This window comes from Suillus clintonianus, assembly GCF_016758775.1.
Source record: "Suillus clintonianus strain FC179 chromosome Unknown DEU56scaffold_45, whole genome shotgun sequence".
Classification (NCBI taxonomy): Eukaryota; Fungi; Basidiomycota; class Agaricomycetes; order Boletales; family Suillaceae; genus Suillus; species Suillus clintonianus.
In genome coordinates, this window is record NW_024539269.1 from 66,899 (window position 1) to 93,184 (window position 26,286).

General features: G+C 47.9%; 11 protein-coding genes across 11 annotated transcripts; 7 read left to right on the plus strand and 4 right to left on the minus strand.

The window, feature by feature from the left end:
- Window positions 1–298: 298 nt before the first annotated feature.
- DEU56DRAFT_756910 (uncharacterized protein) lies at window positions 299–1,967 on the minus strand (the record flags this gene model as incomplete). The annotated part of the gene is made up of 3 exons (XM_041350071.1): window positions 299–1,075; window positions 1,133–1,792; window positions 1,860–1,967. 3 exons carry the CDS (start codon window positions 1,965–1,967, stop codon window positions 299–301), a joined length of 1,545 nt encoding a protein of 514 aa, XP_041207422.1.
- A 303-nt stretch (window positions 1,968–2,270) lies between these two features.
- Window positions 2,271–3,077, plus strand: DEU56DRAFT_809277 (uncharacterized protein; the record flags this gene model as incomplete). Its single annotated transcript, XM_041353468.1, is given in 3 exon segments — window positions 2,271–2,342; window positions 2,361–2,806; window positions 2,891–3,077. Coding segments are annotated over 2 exon segments (474 nt in total), but the record flags the coding sequence as incomplete, so codon positions are not given.
- A 143-nt stretch (window positions 3,078–3,220) lies between these two features.
- DEU56DRAFT_902008 (uncharacterized protein) lies at window positions 3,221–5,092 on the minus strand (the record flags this gene model as incomplete). Its single annotated transcript, XM_041356580.1, has 3 exons — window positions 3,221–4,053; window positions 4,111–4,764; window positions 4,850–5,092. The coding sequence occupies 3 exons, from the start codon at window positions 5,090–5,092 to the stop codon at window positions 3,265–3,267; spliced, it is 1,686 nt and encodes a 561-aa protein (XP_041207424.1). The 3' UTR covers window positions 3,221–3,264.
- An 85-nt stretch (window positions 5,093–5,177) lies between these two features.
- On the plus strand, window positions 5,178–6,053 carry DEU56DRAFT_809284 (uncharacterized protein). Its single transcript, XM_041353469.1, has 2 exons — window positions 5,178–5,975; window positions 6,031–6,053. Exon 1 carries the CDS (start codon window positions 5,212–5,214, stop codon window positions 5,869–5,871), a length of 660 nt encoding a protein of 219 aa, XP_041207425.1. The 5' UTR covers window positions 5,178–5,211; the 3' UTR covers window positions 5,872–5,975; window positions 6,031–6,053.
- Window positions 6,054–6,209: 156 nt separating this feature from the next.
- DEU56DRAFT_408239 (CHAT domain-containing protein) lies at window positions 6,210–9,889 on the minus strand. The gene is made up of 5 exons (XM_041346078.1): window positions 9,872–9,889; window positions 9,667–9,817; window positions 9,473–9,612; window positions 9,328–9,425; window positions 6,210–9,273 (listed from the first exon to the last, which is right to left on the minus strand). Exons 3-5 carry the CDS (start codon window positions 9,549–9,551, stop codon window positions 6,313–6,315), a joined length of 3,138 nt encoding a protein of 1,045 aa, XP_041207426.1. The 5' UTR covers window positions 9,552–9,612; window positions 9,667–9,817; window positions 9,872–9,889; the 3' UTR covers window positions 6,210–6,312.
- A 1,487-nt stretch (window positions 9,890–11,376) lies between these two features.
- On the plus strand, window positions 11,377–12,291 carry DEU56DRAFT_902010 (uncharacterized protein; the record flags this gene model as incomplete). Its single annotated transcript, XM_041356581.1, has 4 exons — window positions 11,377–11,416; window positions 11,475–11,643; window positions 11,678–11,820; window positions 11,868–12,291. 4 exons carry the CDS (start codon window positions 11,377–11,379, stop codon window positions 12,140–12,142), a joined length of 627 nt encoding a protein of 208 aa, XP_041207427.1. The 3' UTR covers window positions 12,143–12,291.
- Window positions 12,292–16,836: 4,545 nt separating this feature from the next.
- Window positions 16,837–17,300, minus strand: DEU56DRAFT_738624 (uncharacterized protein; the record flags this gene model as incomplete). The annotated part of the gene is made up of 2 exons (XM_041348675.1): window positions 16,837–17,011; window positions 17,062–17,300. The coding sequence occupies 2 exons, from the start codon at window positions 17,298–17,300 to the stop codon at window positions 16,837–16,839; spliced, it is 414 nt and encodes a 137-aa protein (XP_041207428.1).
- Window positions 17,301–18,962: 1,662 nt separating this feature from the next.
- Window positions 18,963–20,352, plus strand: DEU56DRAFT_738558 (uncharacterized protein; the record flags this gene model as incomplete). The annotated part of the gene is made up of 3 exons (XM_041348670.1): window positions 18,963–19,447; window positions 19,508–20,063; window positions 20,122–20,352. Coding segments are annotated over 3 exons (1,272 nt in total), but the record flags the coding sequence as incomplete, so codon positions are not given.
- A 1,283-nt stretch (window positions 20,353–21,635) lies between these two features.
- Window positions 21,636–22,069, plus strand: DEU56DRAFT_705406 (uncharacterized protein; the record flags this gene model as incomplete). The annotated part of the gene is made up of 2 exons (XM_041347396.1): window positions 21,636–21,878; window positions 21,926–22,069. Coding segments are annotated over 2 exons (387 nt in total), but the record flags the coding sequence as incomplete, so codon positions are not given.
- A 66-nt stretch (window positions 22,070–22,135) lies between these two features.
- On the plus strand, window positions 22,136–22,595 carry DEU56DRAFT_720285 (uncharacterized protein; the record flags this gene model as incomplete). Its single annotated transcript, XM_041347677.1, has 2 exons — window positions 22,136–22,482; window positions 22,544–22,595. Coding segments are annotated over 2 exons (399 nt in total), but the record flags the coding sequence as incomplete, so codon positions are not given.
- Window positions 22,596–25,114: 2,519 nt separating this feature from the next.
- On the plus strand, window positions 25,115–26,033 carry DEU56DRAFT_756918 (uncharacterized protein; the record flags this gene model as incomplete). The annotated part of the gene is made up of 6 exons (XM_041350072.1): window positions 25,115–25,154; window positions 25,312–25,425; window positions 25,593–25,657; window positions 25,716–25,840; window positions 25,906–25,924; window positions 25,980–26,033. 6 exons carry the CDS (start codon window positions 25,115–25,117, stop codon window positions 26,031–26,033), a joined length of 417 nt encoding a protein of 138 aa, XP_041207432.1.
- Between the last annotated feature and the right edge of the window lie 253 nt (window positions 26,034–26,286).

The window sequence follows — 26,286 nt, forward strand, 5'->3', positions numbered from 1 at the left end:
TTTCTGACATGAATCCCTGCGCCAACACTTTCATAACAATACATAGTAAGTACATATATACTCTCCGGAGTACGTAGTCGCTCCAATTCGCAATTAATATCATTACAGTATCTCGCATGTCCAGAGCGCTGTGGTTCGATGGTCCTCGCATCCTGAGCCTCATACTTATCTCCTATCCACCATTCCCCCTGCCCTCCATCATGATCCCCCGACTTCCGCATCTGTACGCAGCTTTGCCCACCCAGGAATAAATAAGTAAGTAGTTTAATCGTTTCGCGTAACTAGCTGATAGACCGCTCTAAACACCGATGACCTCGAGGGTAGAATAATATGAACCTTCGAAGTTCTGAATCATCTGGGCCAAATAAATTCTATCATTGTCGATCCATATGTCATTTAAATAGCAAGCATCGAACACCCTGTCCGATACGACCTCGACGTAAGGCAGGGACGTCGTCAAGCTCTCCTCGGGCCTGCCAGACAACTCACTGATATCTGTCGTAGATGACTCTTTCACCACTCGTCCTAGACCCCGCCTGTTCGTCACAGCTAGCGGGCTGAAGTCCATCATATGCAATCTATACCCGGAGGGGCCCGAGTCTAGCGTGTCGACCGGGATTGCTCGAAAAACTCGATTCCCACAAAGCTGAACTTTAGATGCCCAAGTGCGCTCGAAAATACGAGTATTTGAAGGCCCCCAGCGTGTCCACGGTATTGGCTTCAAGTCGACTACTGCTAATTCGTCAAGATCGTGGAAAACCCTCGTGGAGATGACGAAGACGGGACTCTTTCCCAGGTGTATGGTCATGTGTAGTAGCCAGTGTTTGGGGTCTGAGATGTACACCGTTTGTTGGATTTGCATCTGCGGTTGTGAACTATACTCATTATCATTCACCGGATGGAGGCTCGTGTACTGCAATGAGATGGGTATCGAAAAACGCGCCAGCAATTGTGGCATCTGGGACATATCCTCGATTGAATAGAGATTCAATTCGTCAGCGAGAACGAGAAACCTATTGTTTCCAAGGAAACAAAATTCATTTGGGTATATGTTGTTGTCATCGTTGAGGAAGCACTAAAACGAAATTGAGAATTAACTGTGGCCTTTGAACTATTTCTGACCGAGGCTCACATTGGACGTCGTTGAATCTTGCCAGTCCCAAATCTGCAGCCACATGACTTTCAAACGAGATCCCCAACGCAAAGCGATATGCCTCCCAAAACACTTCATCTTTACACTCCATAAATAATTGGAACAGTCCTCGGATCCAGGCGGCATCGCAAGAGACAGTCTCCGTCCAGCAGCTTGGGGGTGAATGCCATCACCATCCAGGGCTCCAAGGTCAATGTAGAGCGCCTCGTCAACCAAATACAGGACAGCAATCAGGTTTTGTGCTAGGTCCATGAACACATCGAGCTTGACTGAGTGTGGAACTGAAATTATTGAACTCAATGTTCGTTGCCACCGGTCACGTTGGACGGATTGTTGTGAGGGTTTTGGTAGTATTGGAATGATCGCGGCTACGTCTTCACGTACGTCCCACGTGTAGAGATGGCCATCGGTGACGTTTATCTGCGCGAAACGCATTTCCTTCGATAAAGAGACTGTTTCGAAAGAATGGAGGTGGACCTTGAACCATGCGTGGGCTTTGTCCCTCAACAGTTGTAGGCGCTCGGAAATAGGTGTGTGATCGTCCACGTCGGGGACAGGGAGCAATCGTTGACCACTGAGTTCAACGATGTACTGGAGCTCAGATGAGGACATATACGTATGACGAAGGGCCTTGCATACCTGCAAGAGAATCACCAGAGTGAAAGTTCATCTATGACAACAACTTCGACATAAAATCGTGACTCACAGATGCACAACGAAGAATATCTCGGCAAGGAAGAAAGCTTAGGATGTAAAATCGCAACTCTTCAGCAAGAGAAAGAAATTCTGCTTTGGAGTTCGATTCATGGTCCATTCTCTTCACAATATGCAGGTAGGGTGGGCGGTTAGTCTCGACAAGATATGAGTAAGAAATCATTGAAATGGATTAAGCGCTCGCAGCTGACTCATTGCCACCCATTATATTGCGTTGCCAAGCACTAGGCTCGAGGATGGATAATAGATATGGATGGATGTCGAGGTACTGGGAGAGTGCTAAGCCGCGAATACGAATAAAATTTAATGAACACCACGAGAAGGAACATTAAAACGAGATAACGGGAGCGGAATAGTACTATCAGGGTTATATCTACAAAACAAACTGCATGAAAGAGGATCGCAGAGTTCTTCAACCGGAAAGGCGAGTGCCCATAATGCCCTTCGATGCGCTGTGCACTTACCGTATCATCCTTCTACTCCTTCTTCTATCTCTATTTCTTCCTCTACGCAGGTGAATTACAACATATCAACAGGCTCTGGTTCTGGCCCCTCGAATCAGTACTACACGACAAATATCTCTTCCCGAAAGAGGAAGCCGACACTATATCCGCCTTCCTCACTCCAATGCTCCAATTGCACCCCGAGCGCCGCGCCAAAGCCTTTGAGCTCGTCCACCACACCTGGCTCGATGCTATAATGGTGCAGGGCGAGATCGACGTCATCCGCCGTGCCGATGAAGAAGAAGCGATGAGACGCAAGTCGTCGCAACAGCTTCAACTTGAGGGTGCGCTTGATGCTGATGAGGTCACGGTGGATGCTATGAAGCCGGTTAGGGAAGCGTATAGTGGGAATAATAATGGGACCCAGCAGCAGCAGTCGGTACAACCTGGGCCTGGACCGCATCAGGCTCCTATACTCTCTGCGCCTCCTGTTCCGCCCGGTGCCAAGGAACGCTAATGCCCCGTCGACGAAGTCGTCACATATCCGGTAATCAATTCATTCCCATTGCCATTGCTGTTTCCTGTTTTTGTGCCTGTTCCTGTTTTTGTTACACCACTACCTGCAAATACCGTAGCACATCTCTTTTTCTCTCTCTTACCATCCATCATAGTGTGTTGCTATCTCACAGTACTAGTCTCAGATTTTCTGTACCCATAGACCGCGACGAGATGAACATTATGTACTTAGTGCTTACCTGCCCCCTGCCTGCACACTTGTCCTTTTGTTTGCGTAGATTTTTTTTTCTTTCTGTACCATGAAACGTAAGTAAGTAGAGTATGGACGCTGCAGTTCGTCACTTGAGTGGGTGGGGGAGTGGGTGGGGTGTGGGGTGTATGCTAATAAAGAAGAAGTTTTTGTATTGTGATGGGTGGCTGGCTGATACATAGACCGCTCTAAACATCGATGACCTCGAGGGTAGATTCCCAAAGACATGGACCGGTATCAAACATTTGGGCCAAATAAATTCTATCCTTGTCGACCCACACGCGTAATTCTTCATAATGAAACACCCTGTCCAATTTAACCTCGACGTAAGGCAAGAATGTCGTCAAGCTCTCCTTGGGCCTGCCAGACAATTCACTGATGTCTCTCGTAGATGGCTCTGTCACCACTCGTCCTAGACCCCGCCTGTTCGTCACAGCTAGCGGGCTGAAGTCCATCATATGCAATCTATACCTGTGTCCCGTGCTGAGCGGGATTGCTTGAAAAAATCGATTCCCACAAAGCTGAGATGTGAATACATAAGCCTGAGTGTGCTCCGCGTCGAAAATACGAGTATTTGAAGGGCCCCAGCGTGTCCACGGTATTGGCTTCAAGTTGGCTACTGCCATTCCATCAAAATCGTGGAAAACCCTCGTAGAAATGATGAAGACGGGACCGGCACGAGTTCCGAGGTTCTCGTATACGGTTATGCATAGTAGCCAGTATTTAGGGTCTGACATGTACATCGTTTGTTGGATTTGCATCCGCGGCTGTGAATTATGCCCATTATAATCCATTAAATGGAGGCGTGTGTGCTTCAATGAGATGGGCATCGAAAAACACGCTAGCAATTGTGGGGCCTGGGACGTATCCTCGATTGAATAGATATTCAAATCCGACTCGTGGTAGACAACGAGCAACCTGTTGCTTCCGAGGAAAAAAAAATTGCCTGGGTATGCGTCGTTGTCATTGAGGATGCACTAGAATGAAATTGAGAATCAACTGTGGCCTTTCAACTGTTTCTGACCGAGGCTCACATTGGATGTCATTGAATTTTTCCAGTCCCAAATCTGCAGCCACATGACTTCCGAAGGAGATCTCCAATGGAAAGCGATATGCCTCCCGAAACACTTCATATTTGCACGGTATCTATTACTGGAAATGTCCCCGGATCCAGGCAGCACCGTGCGAGACAGTCTCCGTCCAGCAGCTCGGGGGTGAACGCCATCACCATCCAGGGCTCCAAGGTCAATGTAGAATGCCTGGTCAACACAATGCAGGACAGCAATCAGGTTTTGTGCTAGGTCCATGAACACATTGCACACGACTGAGCGGGGAGTTGAAGTTATTGAACTCAATGTTCGTTGCCACCGGTCACGTTGGACGGTTTGTTGTGAGGGTTTTGGTAGTATTGGAATGATCTCGACTAAGCCTTTTCGTGTGTCGTGCGTGTAGATATGGCCATCATTTATCTGCGGGGAATGCATCTTCTCCCATAGAGAGACTGTTTCTAAAGAATGGAAGTTGACCTTGAACCATGCGTGGGCTTTGTCCCTCAAAAGTTGTAGGCGCTCGGAAATAGGTGTGTGATCGTCCGTGTTGGGGACAGGGAGTAATTGTTGGCCACCGAGTTCAACAATGTACTGGAGCTCGTATGAGGACATGTACGTCTGGCGAAGGGCCTTGCATACCTGTAAGAGAATCGTCAGCAAAAAAGTCCATATTGAACAATAATTAACATCAACTTGAATGCAAAATCAATTAATCATGACTCACAGATGTACAACGAAGAATATCTCGGCAAGGAAGAAAACTCAGGATGTAACATTGCAGTTCTTCAGCAAGAGAAAGAAATTCTGTTTTGGACTTCAATTCGTGGTCCATTCTCTTCACAATATGCAGGTGGGGTGGGCAGCTAGTCTTGATTGGATGTGGGCGCTGAGTATAGAAGCTAATATCAGTAGAAGCTTGGAACAGGCACTTGGGAAACACGTCAATGTAATTTCGTTCGCATGCCATCAGTGCACACTGTCTTCAAAGTTCACACACCGATTCGTTTTGTGACAGTCTGAGTCTCGTTCTCACCGGTCCGCGTGATGGAACTCGCATCGTGTCTGATTCGGACAACCAACATTATTATGGTCGACTTTTCGCAACGTCGGTCAGAGCGTGACTCCAGCTACCACAGCACACTCCCTTCGTACATTTTCCGGCCTTTGCTCAAGTTCAGAAGGCTGTCGATAGTCAAATTCGTTGCCGTTGGAAACTACCACCTTAATGATTGGTTCATTGAGGGCGCCGGGGCTGCCTGGCCGGATCTTCTTGAATTGAAGTTCATCCCAGCGGAACCTGTCACTTCTCAGGTCACATTCACCGCCGTGCTCCCATTGGTATCAAGGTGCAGATCGCTTCATAGCCTACTGCCACTACATCCAGCATTCGATGCCACACATCTTCCGACGCTTCCTCATGCACCACACGGAAACTGGGAGCTTTGGCGCGCGCACACAGCCCTCCGCGAGCTGCATGTCGGAAACTCGAAGGCGGCGGAAGCGGCAGATGTCTTTTTCCTCCTAGCTAAGGTGTTTCCGAACCTGGCTGATCTCGCCTGGTGTGAATCTCTCAATCCGTCCGATGTTACTGTGTGGAAAGAAATAATACGATTGTGGAATCAACAGGCGAAACTTTGGAAACCGGCTCGAAGTATGGCAGCTTCCTTGTCAGACTTCCTACTGGAGCCGCCGTCGGAGGCAGAAGACTGGGTGGGGGAGGACGGTGACTGGCTTCAGGGAGAATAGGAGGTCTTAATGTGACTTCATATGTACTAGTGTGATATAGTAGCTGCAGCTGTTGTATATGTCTGCTCTGTATGTGTATTTTTCTGGTGTTGGTCATTGAATGCCTGAAAGCGGCGACATGTGAATTTGAACGAAATGTATATAAATAAAGTAACCAACTGTGAATATTTGAATCGTTGTTTTCTCTGCTTTGGCACGAGTACGAGTAATAAAAAGATGAAGGCATTGTCCGTCATATAATTGCGCACCTCCTTGACAGATTGGTACTCAGTGTCGTAGTGGGTGTAGCAGGAAAAGACCCGATCGGGATTGATGAAAATATCAACCAGGAGCGCAAGGGTGTGAAGGTCATGACTACAAATGACAGAATGAAAGAGGATCGTGGCAGATCAACAACCTGTGAATATGTACCAGACATATTAATAGCAATAAGACGTAGAACTACACTCCAATATGAACGAAAACCATTCTCTGCTCGAGCGGCACTTTGCTCTTCACGGCGTGTGTAGCACGGTTCAGTGCCCAGGCCGCCTTCGTACAGTCCATGAACCCGCCATCCTCAACATCCTTGACCATATTCTCATAGAAAGCTTGGACAACGTGTTTTGCGACAGCGTCGTCGACCTCCCACAGTGTGCCAATGACACTCTTGAATCCTGAAAACTGGAGTCCAGCTGCGAGATGGATGACTTCGTCAGGCGTCTCCTTATCACCGACGGCAGTATGGCACGCCGACAAGAACGCAAACTCAGCGTGCGGGATATCTTTCTCCATGATGTCGAGGAGAGTGAGATGTTCGTCCTTCATGACGAAATGAGAATTATAAGGCTGGTCCTGGTCCTGCTTGCCATGACAAGCGAGGTGCACCCAGGTGTTCTGTTCCAGGGCTTCGAGTGCACCTGCTCGTGTGGCTGCGTCGCCAGAAATAGTGGAACGATTGGCCGTCGCAGGGACGAGCTTATGGACAAGCTCGAGCTCACCATCGACAGCCAAGAGCGCCTTGCCTTTCCCTCCGCCCGGTTGACCTTGCCCGACTGCCACGAAGGATGGAGGTACACAATTCTTCATCATCTGTCTAGATCTTATCAGCGCCGAAAGTGTCGGCGTGTATGAGCAGATGTAGAGATCCTCCAGGCAAGGCTCCTTCCCAGAGCGATCTGCTTTCGTTTGAAAGGGGTGAGCTGCATGGAGAGGAATAGACGTGAAAGCCGCGGTCGGGCACAGCCAGATTCGAGACCCGCGCGGTAATTCGAGGACATGCTCGAGTACGTTGACAATGGGTAGCATGATCTCGTCCCATACTATCCGCGAGAGGACTATTAGGTCCGACCTTGACTCCGTTAGGCCCATCTTAGATGCTTGCTGTATCGCCCTGGCGAAGCGACCCTTAAGATTCTCCAGATCTGCGAGAGTGACAGACGACAAGGGAATATGGTGGGGCTCTCCTGACGTCGGGACAATGATGGCGTTGCATGAATATTTGCTGGCAATGAGAATGATGATCGGGCCATGGCGCGCTGCCGCTTGCAAGTCTTCATATGAAGGTGGGAGCAGGAACCGCGAGAAATCTTGAAGATTGCGTATCTCAGCTACCACAGCTTCCCATTCCGCCGTAATTCTCCTGTACTTTGTTTCCGCTACTTCAGCCGCAGCTCTGTCGGCAATGGTTGCAGAACCCTGAGCGGCATTGGAAACGCGCTTGCTCAGCTCAGAAAATTTGTGGGCTAGATCCGGATGTCCCGATTCGAGGTCTTCAATTGGAGTCTTGAGTCGAGAGGCCAACGACCACTGTTGACCACGGCCCTGCTCCACTAGTTCGACTGCATGTCGGAGATCGTCATGGCGGATGGCACATGATGCTGCATCTACAGGTGATGATCTGGTATAATGGAAGGCAGCAGCAGCTTCGCGCCGCGAAGTGGTTGATGAACGTGTTGCCAAATGAGCATCCAGAAGCTCGAAAAACGTTGCGTAAGCCTCCAGTGCGGATCCATCACCATGCTTCTCCGCTGCAAAAGTCCATATATATGCTTCGAAGATGCGGCCTGGAAATCCACAAGTGGGGTGTCGTGATGCGAGTCTGAAGTTCTCTACAGCGAGTGACAGATCGGCAGGGTTGTACTGCATGCAGTATCGAGACATATAGGCCTCCCGGAGTTTGAAATAAGACACATGTCTCTCAGGATGGAGTAGTGGCAAAGTCTCCATCGATTTTTGGCAAAGTTGAATGGCCTCTTCAACATCGTTATTCTTCCCGGTTCGCGTGAAACGAAAGCAGAGCGCCGAGCTCAAATTGTGATAAGTTCTATGGCGCTCTGGATGGTCAAGCGGCGTTATCCGAAGTGATTCACGATGCAGATCAATGGCCTGGTTAAGATCCTCGATGACGTGCAATTTGCGATATCTCTCTTGGAGCGCGCTGGCAAGGTTGTGAAGTGTATCGTCACGATGTGGATGCCCAGGTGGGTGCAACATCAGTGCCTCGAAATGGAGGCTCACAGCTCGGTTGATGTCATCAATGTCAATGTGTGCTTTGAAACGGGTGCAGAGGGCGCTCCCTAGGTTGTTCAATGAAAAATCACGACCTTCGTGCCCAACAGGGTGCAGGCACAGCACTGCCTCGCGCCAAAAGATGGCCTCATCAAGGTCATGATATTTGCCTTGGTGATAAAAGCGGAACTCGAGTGAGTGTGCCAAGTTATTCAAGTAGGTATTACGGCCAGATTGTCCCTCGGGGCACAGAGAAACGGCTTCACGATCAAGTTGTATGCTTTCATCTATGTCATCAACGCTGCCGTGTTGTTGAAAGCGTGCGCTGAGAGCACATGAAAGATTGACAAGTGCTCTTGGATGGTATTTCTGGCCCAGAGGACAGAGCTCGAGCACGACTCGTCGAATGCGGATGCCTTCGTCAGATGAATCGATTGGAAGTTTGTTGCATTTCCTGATCACATAATCTATTACACTGTCTGCGCCCATGCTACGAAGGTAGGTGCCCTCTGGACAGAGGGGCAGTAGCTTGCAGCACAGTTCCACAGATTCGTGAATGTAGACGGGGGTGCGCTCCATGCTGTAGCGCCAGGTCAATGCGACAATGAGGTTATAGAGAGATAATGCGTGATCGAGATGACCATGCGGACGCAATGCAAGGGCTTCGCGGAGGAGGGAAGTAGTTGTATCAATGTCTTGAACATCATTTTGAATATGGCCTTCAAGACGGGCCCACGCGAGGTTGGTGAGAGCCGCTGCGTGGTCAAGATGGTCGACAGGACAGCGATCAAGAACCAACTGAAAGTGCCGGACGGCATCGTTCAGGTGAGACACCGTCCCGCTGGTCCAGTATTCGGCACACCGAGCGTGGCCCGCATCTGTGTCTCGAGCAATCTCACAGTCTGTGAGGGACTACAGTTGACATTCCGTCAGCAAGCGCTAACCGCAGAGGCCAGCATCACCCACATCAAACAGTGCGCCGTCCTGATTATCACAAGCATGTACGACAACAGCCTTTAGCTTGAGCGAAGGATTGACACCACGAACAGGTGGGAAGGATAATTCTGCGGGATGTGAGTAGATACAGATGAACGAACTGTAGGATACTCACCGAATGGCTCATCTCCATGATCGAGTAGCTCATCCCACGATGTTTCAAGTTGTCCAATTCGTTCCCCATTGCCCAGCATTTGACCGACCTCGTAGGACGCTCTGATCTCCACTGATAATGCAGGTGACTCATAGGATGATCTGTAAACCAAAGATCAATATCGAATCGCGTCCGAAAATTTTGAGGGACTTTACAGAGTGACAGTATCTCCCCACGCTACAGATCCGTCAGATGATAAGACTCTGACGGCTGATTTCCAGCGTCTCCTCGAGTCGACAATGATGGACACATAAATGCCTGCGAATATGCGCCAAGAAGGGACTTGGAGATATTGTCCACCGATAACTGTAGACAGAGCGTGAGGATCGCAAAAGAGATACGAATGTGACATGGAGTGACCTACCTTCAAGCCTGATAGATTGGCTCTCTACACGACCGGACATGATGTTACGATCAAACAAAACAGTGAGGGTCAAGGATGGGCTTAGTGCTGGGTGGAATGAGTGGTAGGAGAAGACGGGGGTAGGGATATGGAGACCGTGGATGGATTTTGGCTGAGAGTGGGAGGTTTGAGGTTCATGTGATGCTGCACGTGTATTTGGATCATGTTGTTGAGGGCTGTTCAGCAAGATAGACGCTGGTACGGATTAGGTTAAGCGCTGGCACCGGCTGACTAGGGTCAGCGGGAGAACCTGTGATAGAGAATGACGCGATTTATTTAGCACACTAAGGCAAAATGTAGAATCGAGTTTAAGTCGCAATGTAATGCGAACAATACAAACCGTCCCCGTGAAAACGATCGACACAGAAAAAGCCCAATGATGACATGAGTACGATTGAACTGACAGTGCGATGGGGGGAAGGATGATCGAGAGCATTATGGAAGCACCAGGGGAACTTTGCGAGAGTATGGGTCAGATTCAGACGACATAGCTGAACGCAGCAGCCTCTGAGAGGCAACAATTAGCACAGGAAATAAATTTTGACAAAACCCGGGCAGTACTTATGTCTATCATTGAAGGAGCAGGCGCGTTTGCCTGAGCAATACTACCAGTAGGTGTCGCCCAGTCCATTTCTACTTCATCTGCTTTGCACGGATGTTAACCCGTTGAGAGAGCTCTCTGAGAGAAGAAAGAAACAGAATGGCACAGCCACTGCCCATTCCGGTAATCTGAACTCTACTCCAAATATCAAACGAACTCGATGATCGGTTCAACAGGATTTCATGTCGTACCCGGACCATCTGGATCATCCACATCCAAAACTCGCATCCTCCGAGCATTGGGAACGAACTCCCAGATCTGCAAAATATGACTTACAAATTCAAATATACCCACCAGGCAGCTCGTTCTTCTACTTTTCATGCGACTACCGCTTCATCAAGAGTCAAGACCATCTAACATGAAGAATACAAATTCATTCTCCGCGTTCTCAGGCAGTACTGGGAGCACGCACTATTGGGCGGACGAAGTATCATCATCTTGAACGTATCCTCAAGTCCCACACATTTGAAGTGTCTTGTCTTACGAGGCCGACGACATCGGGAAAATGCGCGACTGCCATTACTGTGCCCTCGTGATCTTCTCACTTTCAATCGAGTGGGATACGAGCTGCGACATTTCAATGGAGATTAATGGTCTTGAGAATTGCGAGTGTCTTATTCCTGCAGAGGTGCGTGTACTGTCCGTTTATTGCTGCTTCACTACATTAACCTGCCTCATTTCTATAAACACGCAGGAAATACACGTGCAGCTGCATGACCTGAACGTTCGAACCCTCAAGGCCTCACCCACTTCTCCACTCCCTCTCACTTAATTGATTCACAGACCCCATATCCCCACCTTGTCTTCTCCTACCGTTAATTCACCCCACCGCTATCCTCGATCTTACTTCATCACACCACTATGCCCCATAGCTTAGAAGGCCGATATATCAGACTTCAAGGTGAGTCATTCCCTATCACCTTCGTATCTGTTTTGTGATCCTCACGCTCTATCTACAGTTGTCCGCGTAAAAAGTCTTCAAGTCCCTTCCGAGCGCATTCCCGCAGGCATCTACGTATCCATCGATGTCGACTTGACAAGATGTTGGATATCAGCCATCAGAGTCCGATTATCCGACGAATTTGTAGCGCGGGGCAATCCTCTGACCTCAATTCCATGGAGATTCTCGTACGCGATTTGACGAATAATTTTCTGTTTATAGATCACTAGATGCGTCACTTGCATTATCACTGGACATCAAAACATCTTTCGAGCTCGATCGAATGCTGGTCAATGGAGAACTCATCGGAAAATTTGACACTTCGTGGGATGACCTACTCGATCGCGGAGATGAGCCCTTGGCAAGTAACCTACTTCTCATCATACACATCTACTAACATCACATCTCGTAGACATCTCGTTCTCCGTTCGTGTTGTTCACCCTTTCCTCACGCTGAATGCTACTGCTGTACATTCTTGCGACAATCAGGACGTTACACTGCTTGATATGAGTGACATCAGCTTCTGTTGGCGTTTGCTGACAGAACGCTGGAGTCCATCGTTGACCACGCAGCGGCTTTTATCAACCTCGCATGGGCCCGCCTTGAAGGCTGTATTTACCTACAGCCTCACCCTTATCTCTTATCCACCATTAGCTCTGCCTGCCCAACAAAAAGAAGTAGTTTGACTGTCCCGCGCAACTCGCTGATAGGCCACTCTAAAAATTGATTGCCTGGTCCCTGAGCTGATGGAGCAAATGGATCCTAATCATACGCCACAGCTATGTAACTTGCTGTCTTGTAAACTCGAAAGAATCGAACACTAATACTCTGTCCGATACGACTTCAAGTCGGTTTGGAGCGTCATACATCATAACTAATCAAGGTGAACACAACTAGTTGATAGACTGCTCTAAACATCCATGACCTCGAGCTTGGTATAATGAAGGAGAAATTACTGACGGATGGCTGACATAGACCACTCTAAACATCGATGACCTCGAGGGTAGAATATTATGAACCTTCGATGTTCTGAGTCGTCTGGAACATATAAATTCTATCCTTGTCGATCCATATGCCACCTAAGTCACAAACATCGAACACTCTGTCAGATACGACCTTGATGTAAGGCAGGGACGTTGTCAAGCTTATCTCAGGCCAGTTAACCAAGTCCCCGATGTCTGTCATAGATGGCTCTTTCACCACTCGTCCTAGACCTCACTGTATGCAATCTATAACCGTGGACCCGAGTCTAGCGTGCAGACTGGGATTCCATGCAAAACTCGATTCCCACAAAGGTGAACTTTTACATTCCAAGTGGACTCGAAAATGTGAATATTTGAAGGGCCCCAGCGTATCCACAGTATTTGGTCTGAGATGTACACCGTTTGTTGGATTTGCGTCTGTGGTTGTGAGCTATACCCATTATCATTCACCGGATGGAGGCTTGTATGCTCCAGTAAGATGGGCATTGAAAAGCACGCCAGCAACTGTGGGGTCTGGAATATATCAGGCTACGATCGAGGTGCAGTCGAACAAAATCGAGGTTCGGGCGGTCCGCGTTCTAAACCGTATTCGAAGTCTGAAATTGCAAAATTGAACATGGCACCCAAAGTCCTAGACCCTGCCAACGTCGAGTACGGTGAGTCCTCCATCCACCAAAACGCACTAATTATTTCCTCCATCCCATATCTCAAGCGCACAGACTCCGTGTCGGATGTATCAGTATCATCGAAACAGACACGCTTATCCACGTGTGCTGACCACTTCATAAAGAGGGAGAAATCAGTGTCACGTTGGCTCATGCGCGTCAATGAATAATTTCTCACAATAACCACGATAGCCACCCTCGTAGACGAATCAAAGGACTAGTGCGATGCAGGTTGACGGCGCACAAGATAAAATCCACAACATCCAATCAGATATGGTTCTTCTGATTCAGAAGCAGAACTTTGCCCCTGAGCAGTTTGTGGTAGTCGTCCCGCAGCAACCTGTCCTTCCTGCGTTGAGCTATCAGCATTGTTGCTGCTCGTACGTTGCATACATCAGCAAACTACTGATTTAGCTACAGATTCCCACAGTGTGCCAGATACCACAGAGCTGCCAGATCCCAGAGCCACAGAGTCACAAATTCCCACAGTGTGTTACAGACCCATAGAACTCACAGAGATCCGAGAGCCACAGAGCCAAAATTCCCACAGTGCGTTACAGACCCACAGAGCTCACAGGATTGAGCACAAAAATTTCACCAAGTCTTTTAATTAGCTTAACATTGATCTTAAACCTTAGTATTGACTATGGTAGACCGTGGGAACTTTTTCGAAGAAAATAAAAGTTGTAGCCCTTGTCAAGGGTAGTCTATCCATAGTCTCACAACATTTTGTGGTCAAGATCCTAATGACTTACAAGCAAAATACTAGAAAGTGGTGTGTTCAAGAAAGCAACTTAGCCGTGGGAACATTTTTCGATGAAAATCAAAGTTGTAGTCCTTGTCAAGGGAAGTCTATCCATAGTCTTGTGATTTCAATAGGTTAAGATCCTAATGAGTTATAAGCAAAATACTAGAAAGTGGTGTGTTCAAGAAAGTTCAGGCACACAAGTAATGTGTCTAATATTTGCTTATTAGGACTAGGAATACCAATAAGAATAGCATAGTAAAGAAAGACTTATGAATTTCGAGTTTTTGATTATCAGAGACTAGGCAATACCAATAAGAATAGCATAGGAAAGACTTATGAATTTCGAGTTTTTGGTTATTAAGACTAGGTAATGTGACTTGAGAAATGGTATATATATCATTGTGAGTGAGGAATAGGAAAGCTGCTATGGTGTAATGGTAAGTATGTTGTTGTTGATAAATAATTCTGAGTGCATGAGGCTTGAGGTCCCCAGTTCAATTCCTGACATTGGCAATTAAAAGTGTCAAAAAAAGCGAACTTGTTTTTATTTGTTTACTACCTGAAGCTTTGGCTCTGTCGGAGCTGTGGTACTGGGAGCTGTGGCACTGGGAGGTTCTGTGCAGTACTGTACAGAGTGGGGAGGCTCTGTGTAGTACTGTACAGAAGGGACCAAGCTGTGGTGCTGTGGCACTGTACAGCTCTGTACAGAGCTGTACAGAACATTGTAGTTTGCTGATGTAGCTGCGGCGGCTTCTGCGTCAGACTCGGGGACAATGCCATATCTCTGCAAAATGATGTGAATTGTAGAGGGGAGAACACTGGTATGACCAGCAACTTACGTCTTCATCACGGCAAGGAGCAACATCGATGGGACGCCGAGAAATTCTCACAGGAAATGATGCGAAATTTGATCGCCGGGGCTGAAGCTGAATCAACTGTTGTGGCGCATTTGCAGGTCGAGGGCTGGAGCGCAGGAAGCCGAACAACTCGCGCAGACCAGGCGAAGATGATGTTTCTGCTGAGCGACGAGACGTGGGGTTGGTGTCTTCGCTGAAGAAGTCATTGCCCTGAACAGGTGTCAGGATCAAAAGCGCTCAGGAACGATCGCACTGGACTCACATATCTTGCTAATCCTCTATTGTTGATTTGGTGTCTAGGCGCGAGAGAAATCTGATGAGATAGATGAGCGAAGAATTAGGTCATCAGTAATCAAGTAGCTCACGTCTCTAGGTCGAGCTACAAGTCCCTGCAGGTAAAGAAGTCAGGTGAGGTATGAAAGAGGAGACAGGTATGTTGCCTTGATCTTCGCGTTGGGCTCTGCATTGCCCTGACCGACGAACCAGACTACTTAGAAAAGAGCTTGAGGAAAGAAAAGTACACGCGTACATCAACCCCACGAGCACGCTCGAATGCTGCTTCCAGACTCCATACATAGTATATTGTTGAATTGGGTTCATTGATAGCACTGGCAAAGTATCGTCCATCAGAAGACATGGCAACAGCCCAGACATGATCGTCGTGCCAGAGTGGGTCTCCAAGTTGCTGATTGGTTTTGAGATCCCAAATGCGAACTGCATCACAAAAATTACTCAGCCCAGACATGACTATGTATGGTCATGTCTGCGGTATCTATACAATCAGATGTATCGGCTGCCGGACCCAGTATGTATTGTCATCCTAGGGAACGCTAAGTTCGATCAACATATGAGTCTACGTCATACTTAGGCTTGCGACATTGTTCATCGTATAGATAGTTCAGACATAGTAGGCTATTGTAAGTCACTCGGATATATCCATGTAATGCGATGTATTTTCAATCTATACGATGGAACAAGAACATGTAATACACTGTAATGTACGAAAACGTGAGTCAATGCAGTGAGTCCAATCGTCTATTGGGCGGGATCAGTATGTAAAGCATGCGTCGTGAAGAGAGAACGAAACAACTAGTCAGAGAACCATAGCGAAAGTGTGAAAGTACGAATGCTGAGTGGAATGGAAAAGTGAACGAGTCCTGTAATAAGATATGAGTACTAGGCCAATAAGAATACAGGAACGTACCATGCAACAAAAATATTCACCCGTCTACCTCCTGCGTGTTTGCTTCCTTGCACGTTTTGCCGGCCGCTGATCTCCCTCATCTTCTGAATCCTCGATGCGCCTTTGCTTACCCTTACCCTTGCTCTTTGAGTGAGTTTTGGCGGCTGGCGGTCGTTTCGACTTTCCATTGGTGATGTCATCGAGTGCGTCATCGTCGTCCGTTAAATCGCTTAACGCAGGTGACTTGTGTGAACTGGAGGAGGCCATTTTCGAAGCTGTTAGAGAACGAGCAAGGGCAGGCGGAAGTGGTGAAGAGAGAGGAGGTTCAGCACGATTCAGAGCTGGAGAACTTGGAGGAGGAGTGATAATTGGACGGGCAGGCGGCGGCAGAGGATCAGGGACCGCAGGGGCTGCAGAGGATTTGGCAGTGGTGGAACGCGCTGCAACCTGTGCTCGCATTCTCGCCAGGCTATCCATGGAACCCGAGGAACTCCTTCCACGATCGTCAGTGGATGACCGAGCTTCTGATCCGCCTTCTCTGCCATCCTCATTCTTGAAGAGTGTCCTTACAGAAACAAGATTGTCAGGATAGTCAAACAATTAAAAAAACACGTACACATTCCACCACTTCTTTAGTTCTTGCACCCAGTCGGTATCTCCACAATCGCGAATGAAGTCGATAATATTGTAATAAAATTCCGGGTATTTGAACTTGCCGTCGATGTCCGACCATTTATTCTGCGCGCTGATTCCGAAACGTGCCTGCGAATTGAAAAGTGAGAGAGAATGTTTGAGAATCAAACAGGACTTACTTGTACACAAGCGTAAGCAATATGCTCCGCTTCGACAGTTGTCATGTCATGTAGTGCGGCATTGCAAGTGCGTGTCGCCCGCGAATCTTGACCTAAAGCAGTTGATGGACCTGTAAATATATGACGCAATACCTAGACAGGTTCTTGGTGTGAGACCGATAACCATACTTGAGAAAAACTTACGCGTTCGATAAGATAGCCCTTGAATAGGCCTTCAGTCATGGCCTCGTCATCATAGTCACATCCAGGGGGATTTCCAGACCAGAGGAATGCGGGGAAGTCATTGGCAGTCATGAGGATTCCTCCGCTGGCAAGTTTTTTCTGGCCCCTGCGAAATGCGAATCTCAGCATGCACACGCTATATAAGATAATACATACTCAGCAGGATCTCGCGTGAATTCTGTGAGCTGCGAAACAGGACAAAGAAAGGATGCTAATACAGGGTGGTTCACACCCAGATGTGATCGCGAGGGATTACCATTGTAGATAGCGGGTTTTAAACCACCATCAGATGGAATTGGCGCCGCATAGTGTCCGATTTGTGACTTCAAACGAGCCGCATCGTCTGAACGTGTTGCACTGATGGCTGTATTCATCTAGTATGGGTGTAAGTAAACAATATATGCGCATATAAGCAGCATATACTCACCTTATGAGTGACTTTGATCAGTTCCCTGGCTTTGGTGCGATCGTTAATGAGAGATCGGATGCTCGGAGCTAAGTGGAGTAATTGCTGATAGTTCCGCGTGTATCGATCGCGAGTCTTTAATGACCTGAATACAAAATTAGCTGAAGAATTTTCGATCAGAATGGACTTACATAGCAGAGAGTCTCTTCTTGCGGGTCTCCTTATCGGCCTCAGATTCATCGAGCTCTCCCTTCTCTGCAGCCTCCTCTTGCTGAAGTAGGCAGCCAATCTTGATGAGCTTGTCGACCTTGCAAAACAAGTCAATGCAACGTGCCATGCCACGTGCAGCCACGAGGTATTCCTCATGGGGATCTCCCTTGTTCGCCTTGGATTTCGATTTCTTGGCTTTCCTATTAATGATAAGTAGTATAGGCTTAGTTTCGATCGATAGATCGAACTTACTTTGATCTGGAAGCCTCCTTGTCGGTGTTTGAGTGTTTCTTGCTGTGCTTTCTTGGCGGACTCGGAGCATGAGAATCTTCGGAAGAACTCAGTGAGTGACTTTCGCTGTTGGACGATGTGGAGGATTGAGAGGAGACCGAGACCGATCGAGAACGCTTCTTTGCCATGAGGATGATGGTAGGGGTATGAGATAAAGATACGAGTTGCGTACTTGATAGTAATTTCCGCGTGTTATTATTAATAACGTGATTGATATGAATCATATGATCGATCAACAAACTTTTGACAAGTCCTGTTATCCTCTGCCACTGATACATACAGTATCCGCTACTACCGTGCTTCAACAAGCAATCCTTGCAGAACATCCTCAGAGACCTTGGCCCCATGACTGGATCCATTATATCAAGGTAATTTGATGCATGCCGTTTTCTGCTCTTGGACTTTATGTGACTTTGCAGGGTGATTAGATGCACGCGGTTGTCTTCCGGCAGTGTGATAGGGGTCATGAGGCAAGGGTCATGAGGCAAGTTTAGGTATTGGAGTTGCAGGTTTACGGTATGGAGGAGCCCTGAGGATTAGTATTGTCAGCAGGTGCGTTCACTATATTCTTCTTTCCGCATTCTGGTATGCTAATTACCTGCATAGAGCTTCATATTTTCAGGTACTCCACGTTTATACTGCATAGCTAGATTGATATCTACGCTGTGCAATATATATATTACATCGCCCTGTCCATGTCCGAGTCAATCTTGAGCTCCACCACCCTCCGCCCTCTGAGTTCATCTTGTATGGACGACCTTAGTTGTTTGGGTTGCGCAAAATCCTTTGCTACCCAGAAACGCTTGAGCAGTCATGAAGCTCAATGCCCCGCTAACAAATCTCTAGATACTGATATCTACAGAAGTCAGCACCGCCTTGAAAAGGAGAAGCGCAGGAAGCGCAAACGGAGAAGACGTCGGGAAGAGTCTCGGTCGCCGACACCACGAGAACAGACACCTCCCGCTCACAACTCACCTCATCCTGATGAGCAGATGGATGTCGACAACGGATGGCCGGACATTGATCATGAGGTAAGAGTATAATATTTTCAGGTTCATCATGATGCGCTGATCCTCAATAGATTGAAAATAATGCGCTGGGACCTTCACGTATTTCAGAACCCGAGACATCTGCTACTGTCTCTGCTCGCTCCGGTCGACAAATTCGAATGCCAGCGCGGTATACGGATTATGTCCCGGGGACAGCAACCCACTTAGCACATATGCCCCCTACTTCGCGTCAGGCACGTGGCCAGCCCGCTGCGCCATCTCCTCCAGCACCCATTCCCAACTCACCTAACGAGGAACGAGGAACCCCCCCTGCTGATGTTCAAGAACAGCCCACACTCATCCCTTACCAGACAGCACCAGATGAGTTGGGACTTTTCCGCATATATGCGCAACGTCCCACTCTGATCCCGCACCGAGATCAAAGCCTTGATGCGATCGCTGATGCTCCTACCTTCGAAACGCAAGGCGACCCTAATTTGGATCGATCACACATCGTTCCTGGACTTCCCTCCCAGGATATCCAACCCGATGATATCTTCTCTGGATTCAGTAGCCCCACTGCGGGGCTTCTCTTTTGCTGGCAATACTCCGGAATAAATTCTAAGTCAAGCGCTGAGATGAAATGCCTTGCAAGGACTTTCCTCGACGATGACAACTACCGGAGAGAAGACGCTCGAAATTACGACGATGTACGTGAGAAGCGTCTTCTCGGGGATTATCTCAAGGATAAGTCAAATCCATTCCGTGTCGAAAACGGCTGGCGCAGCTCCTCAGTCAAAATTCGCCTACCCAAGGAAAGGGAGAAGTTCCCATCAGAAGACGAAGCCCCGGAAATGGAGATTCCGGGCATTTATCACCGCTCCATCACTGACATCATCGCATCTGTCTTCGAGGACAGTGTCGCGTCCACCTTCCATATGACGCCCTTCCAGCAGCTATGGAAGGTGTCAGAGGAGCATACCGTGAACGTATATGGCGAGGCATATTCTTCGCCCGCGTTCATTGAGGCCTATGAAGAGATCAATGCACTTCCCCGCGATCCCGATGACGATCTTGAGCGTGTTGTTGCATCGCTCATGATGTGGTCAGATGCGACTCATCTCGCAAGTTTCGGTGATGCTTCTCTCTGGCCCGTCTATTTGCTTTTCGGCAATCAGTCCAAATATACTCGAGGCAAACCAACAGCGTCCGCATGTCATCATGTAGCGTATATTCCTACTGTAAGTCGCTTCTCAGAAGATCACTATTTGAAATTGCTCATTAACATTATGATCTTAGCTTCCAGATAATTTTCAAGATATCTACATCAGTATATTTGGCGAGGCCTCTTCAAATGATACCTACACTCATTGTAAGCGCGAGTTGATGCAAGCTATCTGGGCGCTTCTGCTCGATGAAAAGTTTATGCACGCATATAAGTATGGTGTTGTCATTCGATGCGGAGATGGCATCACAAGACGTGTATTCCCTCGTTTCTTTAGTTATTCTGCAGACTATCCTGAAAAGTAAGATTTTCATATCTATTGCTCGGTATCTGATCTTAATTCTATTATTAAACAGAATCTTGCTCGCATGCATCAAATTTCTCGGCGAATGTCCGTGTCCTCGCTGCCTGATCAAGAAAGCTGATGTTCCTAAGATGGGAACAAAGCTTGATATGAAGCGGCGCAAGACAAATCAACGGATCGATAGCGCATCCCGTCGTGATCGTGTTGAGCAAGCTCGGGCCCATATATTTCAGAAAGGTGCCGGTATCAACAGCCAGTACGTCAAGAACTTTTTGCAGGAGGAGTCACTTGTTCCTACTCGAGTAAGTGATCGATCAACAATATCATTTCATTTTAAATTAATATTGTTTAAGAACGCCTTCTCTGAGCGCCTTGCTGACTTTGCATTCAAGTTGTTTTTACTTTTCGTTGTCGATCTTCTACACGAATTCGAGCTTGGAGTCTGGAAGGCTATTTTTACGCATCTCATGCGTATTCTTTTTTGCCGCCGGGGGGACAGCTATCCAGGAACTCAATTGGAGGTATGAGTGTCATTATTTTCACGCAGGTAACTAATCACATATGCTTATGATAGGTATCGCAGAGTGCCCACTTTTGGACGAGGTACAATAAGATGCTTCCACACGAATGCGTCGGCCATGAAGCGCCTTGCTGCCCGAGATTTCGAAGACCTTCTTCAGGTAAGATTCATATTAACTACATTTGATCGCATCATGGATCGCATCATTGATGTGATCAATGATGCGATCAATGATGCGATCAATGTTAAACTATTAATATCAGTGCGCTATTCCGGTCTTTGAAGGACTTCTCCCCCGCAAACACAACAGAATCGTCCTCGATCTCCTGTTTGATCTCGCGACTTGGCACGCATACGCTAAACTACGTCTACATACTGACGACACACTTGCCTTTTTCGACTCAGCAACGATCGTCCTTTCCCGATCAGTCCGCAAGTTCACGCGCACTACTTGCAAGAAATATGTGACGACCGAACAACCACAGGAGCATGCCGCCCGTAGTCGTCGTCAGGCTGCTCTAGCATCAAAACAACTGGCGGAACCTGCTACAAGGCAGTCAGCGCAAAAAGACAAGTCAGTTGTAAGTACCAAGGTCAAGAAATTAAATCTATATACATACAAATACCACGCGCTCGCTGATTACCCTAATACGATCCGGAGAATGGGTACTACAGATAGTTATTCCACACAGCCGGTAAGTTTTTTTTTATCGGGTTATCTGATATCTAATCTACCATAGGGAGAACTAGAACATCGCAGATCTAAGCGTCGATACCCCCGCACATCCAAAAAGAAGAATCAGATGATCGCCAGCATTGCATCTCAGGAGGCTCTAGAACGTTTCGTCGAGAAGGTGATCGCTGCACGTGCAGCGCATCAACAGAACCCAAGAGCTCGGCGTGTCCGAATGTCTCCCTCCGATCACCACTCGATAGCCAAATATGCTCGAGCAACTGATGATCTTACAGTCTGGTTAAGTGAGCATCAAGATGACCCTGCTGTCGAGGTGCAGTTATTTTCTGATAAATTTAACCATACTCATTAATTTCTTAGGACTTCATTCCACGTCTCAAGGACCATTTGCTCGCTCGAATTCGTGGTATTACATACGACGGAGATGAGCACGACTTCTCTGATGCCGATCGCGCATCAGTCCTGATCACCGACAACAAACTATTTCGACATAGTATTTTACGGATCAACTACACGACCTACGACTTGCGACGTGAACAGGATACGATCAATCCCCGCACTCGTGCCGACATTATGGTTCTCTCCCACGAAGAGGAGAAGACTCACCCTTATTGGTATGCCCGAGTGATCGGTATATTTCATATCAATGCAGAACATCAGAACAACACTGGACTATACTCACGCCCAACACGGATGGACTTCCTACTTGTCCGTTGGTTCCGACGGGATAGTTCGCCTGCAGGTTGGGCTGCAAAACGACTCCACCGCCTTGAGTTCTTCGACGAAGACAGCCCTGATGGATACGGATTTTTGGACCCGGACACCGTTATTCGTGGGGTGCACTTAATTCCAGGGTTTGCATATCCTATTGATCCCGATGATCTGAATTCTGACAGCCGGTTCTACTATTTGAATATGTGCGCACTCATTTTATGTTTTTTATGGTCACTATTTTAATTCTAACTAAATGACTAATAGATTCGTTGATCGGGATATGTTTATGAGATACCGGGGTGGTGGAATCGGTCACAAGGCTACGTGGGACTGGAACGATTTTCTTCAGCATGAAGGACACGGAGCGGAAGAAGCAGAAGAGGCCGACGAGGCAGATATTGATATCGGGGATGATTCAGAAGAAGATGTCGAGGATATATGGAATGATGAGGATGATGATCCGGATGGCGAGAATGATCCGGATGACGAGGATCGAGTTGTGGCTGATGAGGGCGAGGAACTCGATGATGATGTTCTCGCCGAGGAAGGCTATGGCGCGCTTTGATCTTAATCTTAATCATTAGTCGTGTTCTTCGATTTCTGGACCCTTCTGGACTCTGCTCATTAAACAGCTTACCCGGCACACCGGTACCAACGAGCTTACACGTGGCGCTGCACATGTTTGAAGTTGACTTTTTATTTATTTACATATCTCTAGGATACTGTCAATACATTGTTGTGTCTAATATGTATCATGTAGATACAAGGACTATCGACTCATTGTCAGTATGGCAGTGTGGTGAGGGGGTGTGCGTCATCCTGAGATACTCGAGGGTGTTCCAATATCATGTTGATGTGTTGCTGACGTCACACGGAATTGTTTGGTTGCTTGTTGTGGCGCGAGGCAGTCTAAATCGGGTAATGACTGACTTGAGCAATTTTTGTGATGTGTGTAGTCGTCTGATGCGCTAACAAGATGGCATCCATCGGGAGACAGACAAATGGATGTAACAGAGTGGGTATGGCCCTGAAAAACGACGAGTTCTTTCCCGTCGATCGATTGCCATTTTCGGATGGTGTTGTCAAATGAGGCAGAGAAGATGTGTGCGCCATCCTTGGACCAACATAACGATCTCCCCAAATTGTGTGCCTTTATCTCGATCAGCAGCTCGCCGTCCTTTGACCACACCCGGATTGCGTCATCACCGCTGCTTGTGAATTTGTCGCCTTGTGGAGAGTATTTGACTGTCCACACAGCTTCATCACCAGTCATTATCGGTGATGCAATTTGTCTGCCAGTGGCCGGGTTCCATCGTCGTATAGTGCCGTCCCGCCATCCACCTGCTACCTCCACTCCATTCGGAGACCAATCAAGGCACGCCACATACACGTCATTATTCCCCTCCCGCGGGTTACCGACCACACTCCCCTCCTTTATATTCCACATCCATACTTTGCCATCAGAACTTCCACATGCGATCATTGTTTCATCCACAGATACGGCCATTGCGGTTACCGACATTCTGCCACCGTGATCCGCAAGCTTTCCTACTGGTTTTCCATCTCTTGTCCACTGGTGAATCGAACCATCGTTCGATGTACTCATTATATTGCCACTGCCTAAGCAGGCAAGGCAGAGGCTGTTGTACTGGTTGTCAGTTTTGATGATGCACTCTGGCATCAAACTCCCTGCTGTTCGTTCTGGCGTTGGCTTCTTCCACGATGTGGTCCGAGTGTTGTGGTTGACGAAGTAGGACCGACCGTGCGGTGCGATGTGCCATTCACATCCAGGAAGGAGCCACCCGGGGTAATCTATGCTCGATCCTGAGTTTCTTGCTCTCATCCCACTTTCGTCGCTCACCTAGTCGCACTCCTGGTAGCGGTCTATGCATTGCAGACACATTGAATGTGCCTTCGCTATATGATGAATCAAACCCCTTGTTCTTCCACTCTGTCCACATAGGAGGGAGCGCCTTATTTCCTCCTGCCTGATGTTGAGTCGGTCAACGGGTTTCGTAACGTGCTCGCTCACCTTCCCAAAGTGCGTCCCGGTGGTGCTGTGCACCATAAGCTGGCAGGATTTCCGAGCGCTTCAGCAGAGAAACAGGTCCTGACGAGTTTGACAGCTTTCCTTTGTCTACTTCTCTCCATTTCGCTGGCATGCTTGACTTGTTCTTTCGTGCAGCACAACGACGATTGGGGACGTTGATGATGGTGGAGGTAATGAACAGACCTTCTAGATACGATGTTTTGCAAGCTGTACTTGCAGGCGCCTTGCTTAGGTGATAACCTGTGCAGGGACATAGATGTACACGGTGCTAAGCTTTGCTGAGGCGTCAGTCTTAAAATAGATCAATCGCTCGTCCGCACTCTACCGTCCCTTACACATGGTTTAACCGATGTTCTTTTCTGCACATTCAGCGAATCATGTTTCCCTACATTGTGCAATGAAAAGTCAAATATCACAAAACACTGGCAGTGTACAATTTAAAAGGCACTCGAGACACAGAATGACCACGGTAATATCTATATGCATCTCCAGCAAATCTCCAGAACACCAAAGTCCACGATCAATGCAGCCCATTCACACCATCGGCCGCATCATCACTCACATCGGACAGCATCATCAACCCACTTTCACACCCACTATCCTCATCCTCTAGCGCATCCAGGACGAGCAAACATATACTCTTTGGCGGATTGAATCTGTGCCACAATTGACTCCTTGATGGCTGACTAGAAAGAACGGCGTAAAGAAATGGCGGGCACCTGGCGAATTTTTCACGCAAGTCATTCTCCGCCGACAGGTTTTCTCGCTCTTTCACTTGGAGTCTCATGCATGGATTTTCAGCTACAGCTGGTGCTCCCAACCCCGGTGCATGCTAGATACACGATTTGAATATTGAAACCTCAGTCCAATCCTACTTCGCCTGATCAACATCGGAGAGCTAATTGAAACAGTGCCCGCATATTGGGTGCCACTTACTGCCGGGCCTTTTCAAACGGAACAATATCATGATGATACACTACAGTAATAGTGCTGCCGCAGTCCGGTCCTGAACCTTGGTTCGAACCCGAACTTTTCCGAACCGGACTCAAGGTCCGGTCACAGGTCTGGCGTGGCCCCTGGACCGAACTCCAAACAGGTTCGGGGTTCGGGGTTACCCAGAACCGGTTCGAACGTGTCCGAACCTCTTCAAACCACGACTGAAAGTTCCAGCGCACAGGATCTCCTATCCATTCAGACAACCCAGGTAGGTGCACTTCCTACTCTTGACATGACCCTGAATGCAATGATTGACTGCTGCTGCAGGATTCTTTACCACTCACTGCTACCGAAGACCAGGCTTCTGGCAATTCAGGCATTTCATTTCGCAGGTAAGTTTGACCAATGCAATTTGGAACATTACCATTTCTCTTTCGATGATGCACTAAGGTCCATAATCAGGCAGAGTCACCACCAAGCATCAGCCATGTTCCAGCAATTGCCCAGAATGCTTCTTCAGCGGCCAACAACTTGCAATCTCTTTCCAATGTGATCACATCATCTCCGCTGCTTTTGTGAGTTGGTTGGATAAGTATGATATACCTCCCATAACACTGAGGTTTATCCGCCCTGTTTGCAGCTTCACAGACCACACCAAGGTAAGCTGCACCATCCACGTCCATAACTCAGTTCGTACTAATCCCATCCTCCCAGGACACGTTCAAAATCTCAGGGACGCAAGTCTCCCCAGTCGAAATTGAGACATGATCCTGGCGCGGCCCAACAAGCTCATTATTGATGTGACCATCACGGGCATTTTGGGTGGGCGTATTTCGGACGAACGCATCCCGCGTGCATGGATCGTACTATCCCCGGCGGGCGCAGCACTGGGTGAGTGAAAATTAAAATTGAAGTGAGTGTCTAGTTGCTTGTTTTGAATCTTGCTGACCTCTCGTCACATCAATGACCCGTGCTAGACGACATCATCTACATCTGGTATTTTGATCATGAGAACCATTCA

What these genes read in the sequence shown, in the direction of transcription:
- DEU56DRAFT_809284 (XM_041353469.1), top strand. Translation starts at nt 5,212, where the DNA reads ATGGTCGACTTTTCGCAACGTCGGTCAGAGCGTGACTCCAGCTACCAC.
- DEU56DRAFT_408239 (XM_041346078.1), bottom strand. Translation starts at nt 9,551, where the DNA reads ATGCTGGGCAATGGGGAACGAATTGGACAACTTGAAACATCGTGGGAT. An exon ending in TCATGGAGATGAGCCATTCG is followed by an intron (nt 9,426 to 9,472) that starts GTGAGTATCCTA and finishes CACATCCCGCAG; the next exon opens with AATTATCCTTCCCACCTGTT. An exon ending in AGGACGGCGCACTGTTTGAT is followed by an intron (nt 9,274 to 9,327) that starts GTGGGTGATGCT and finishes TGTCAACTGTAG; the next exon opens with TCCCTCACAGACTGTGAGAT.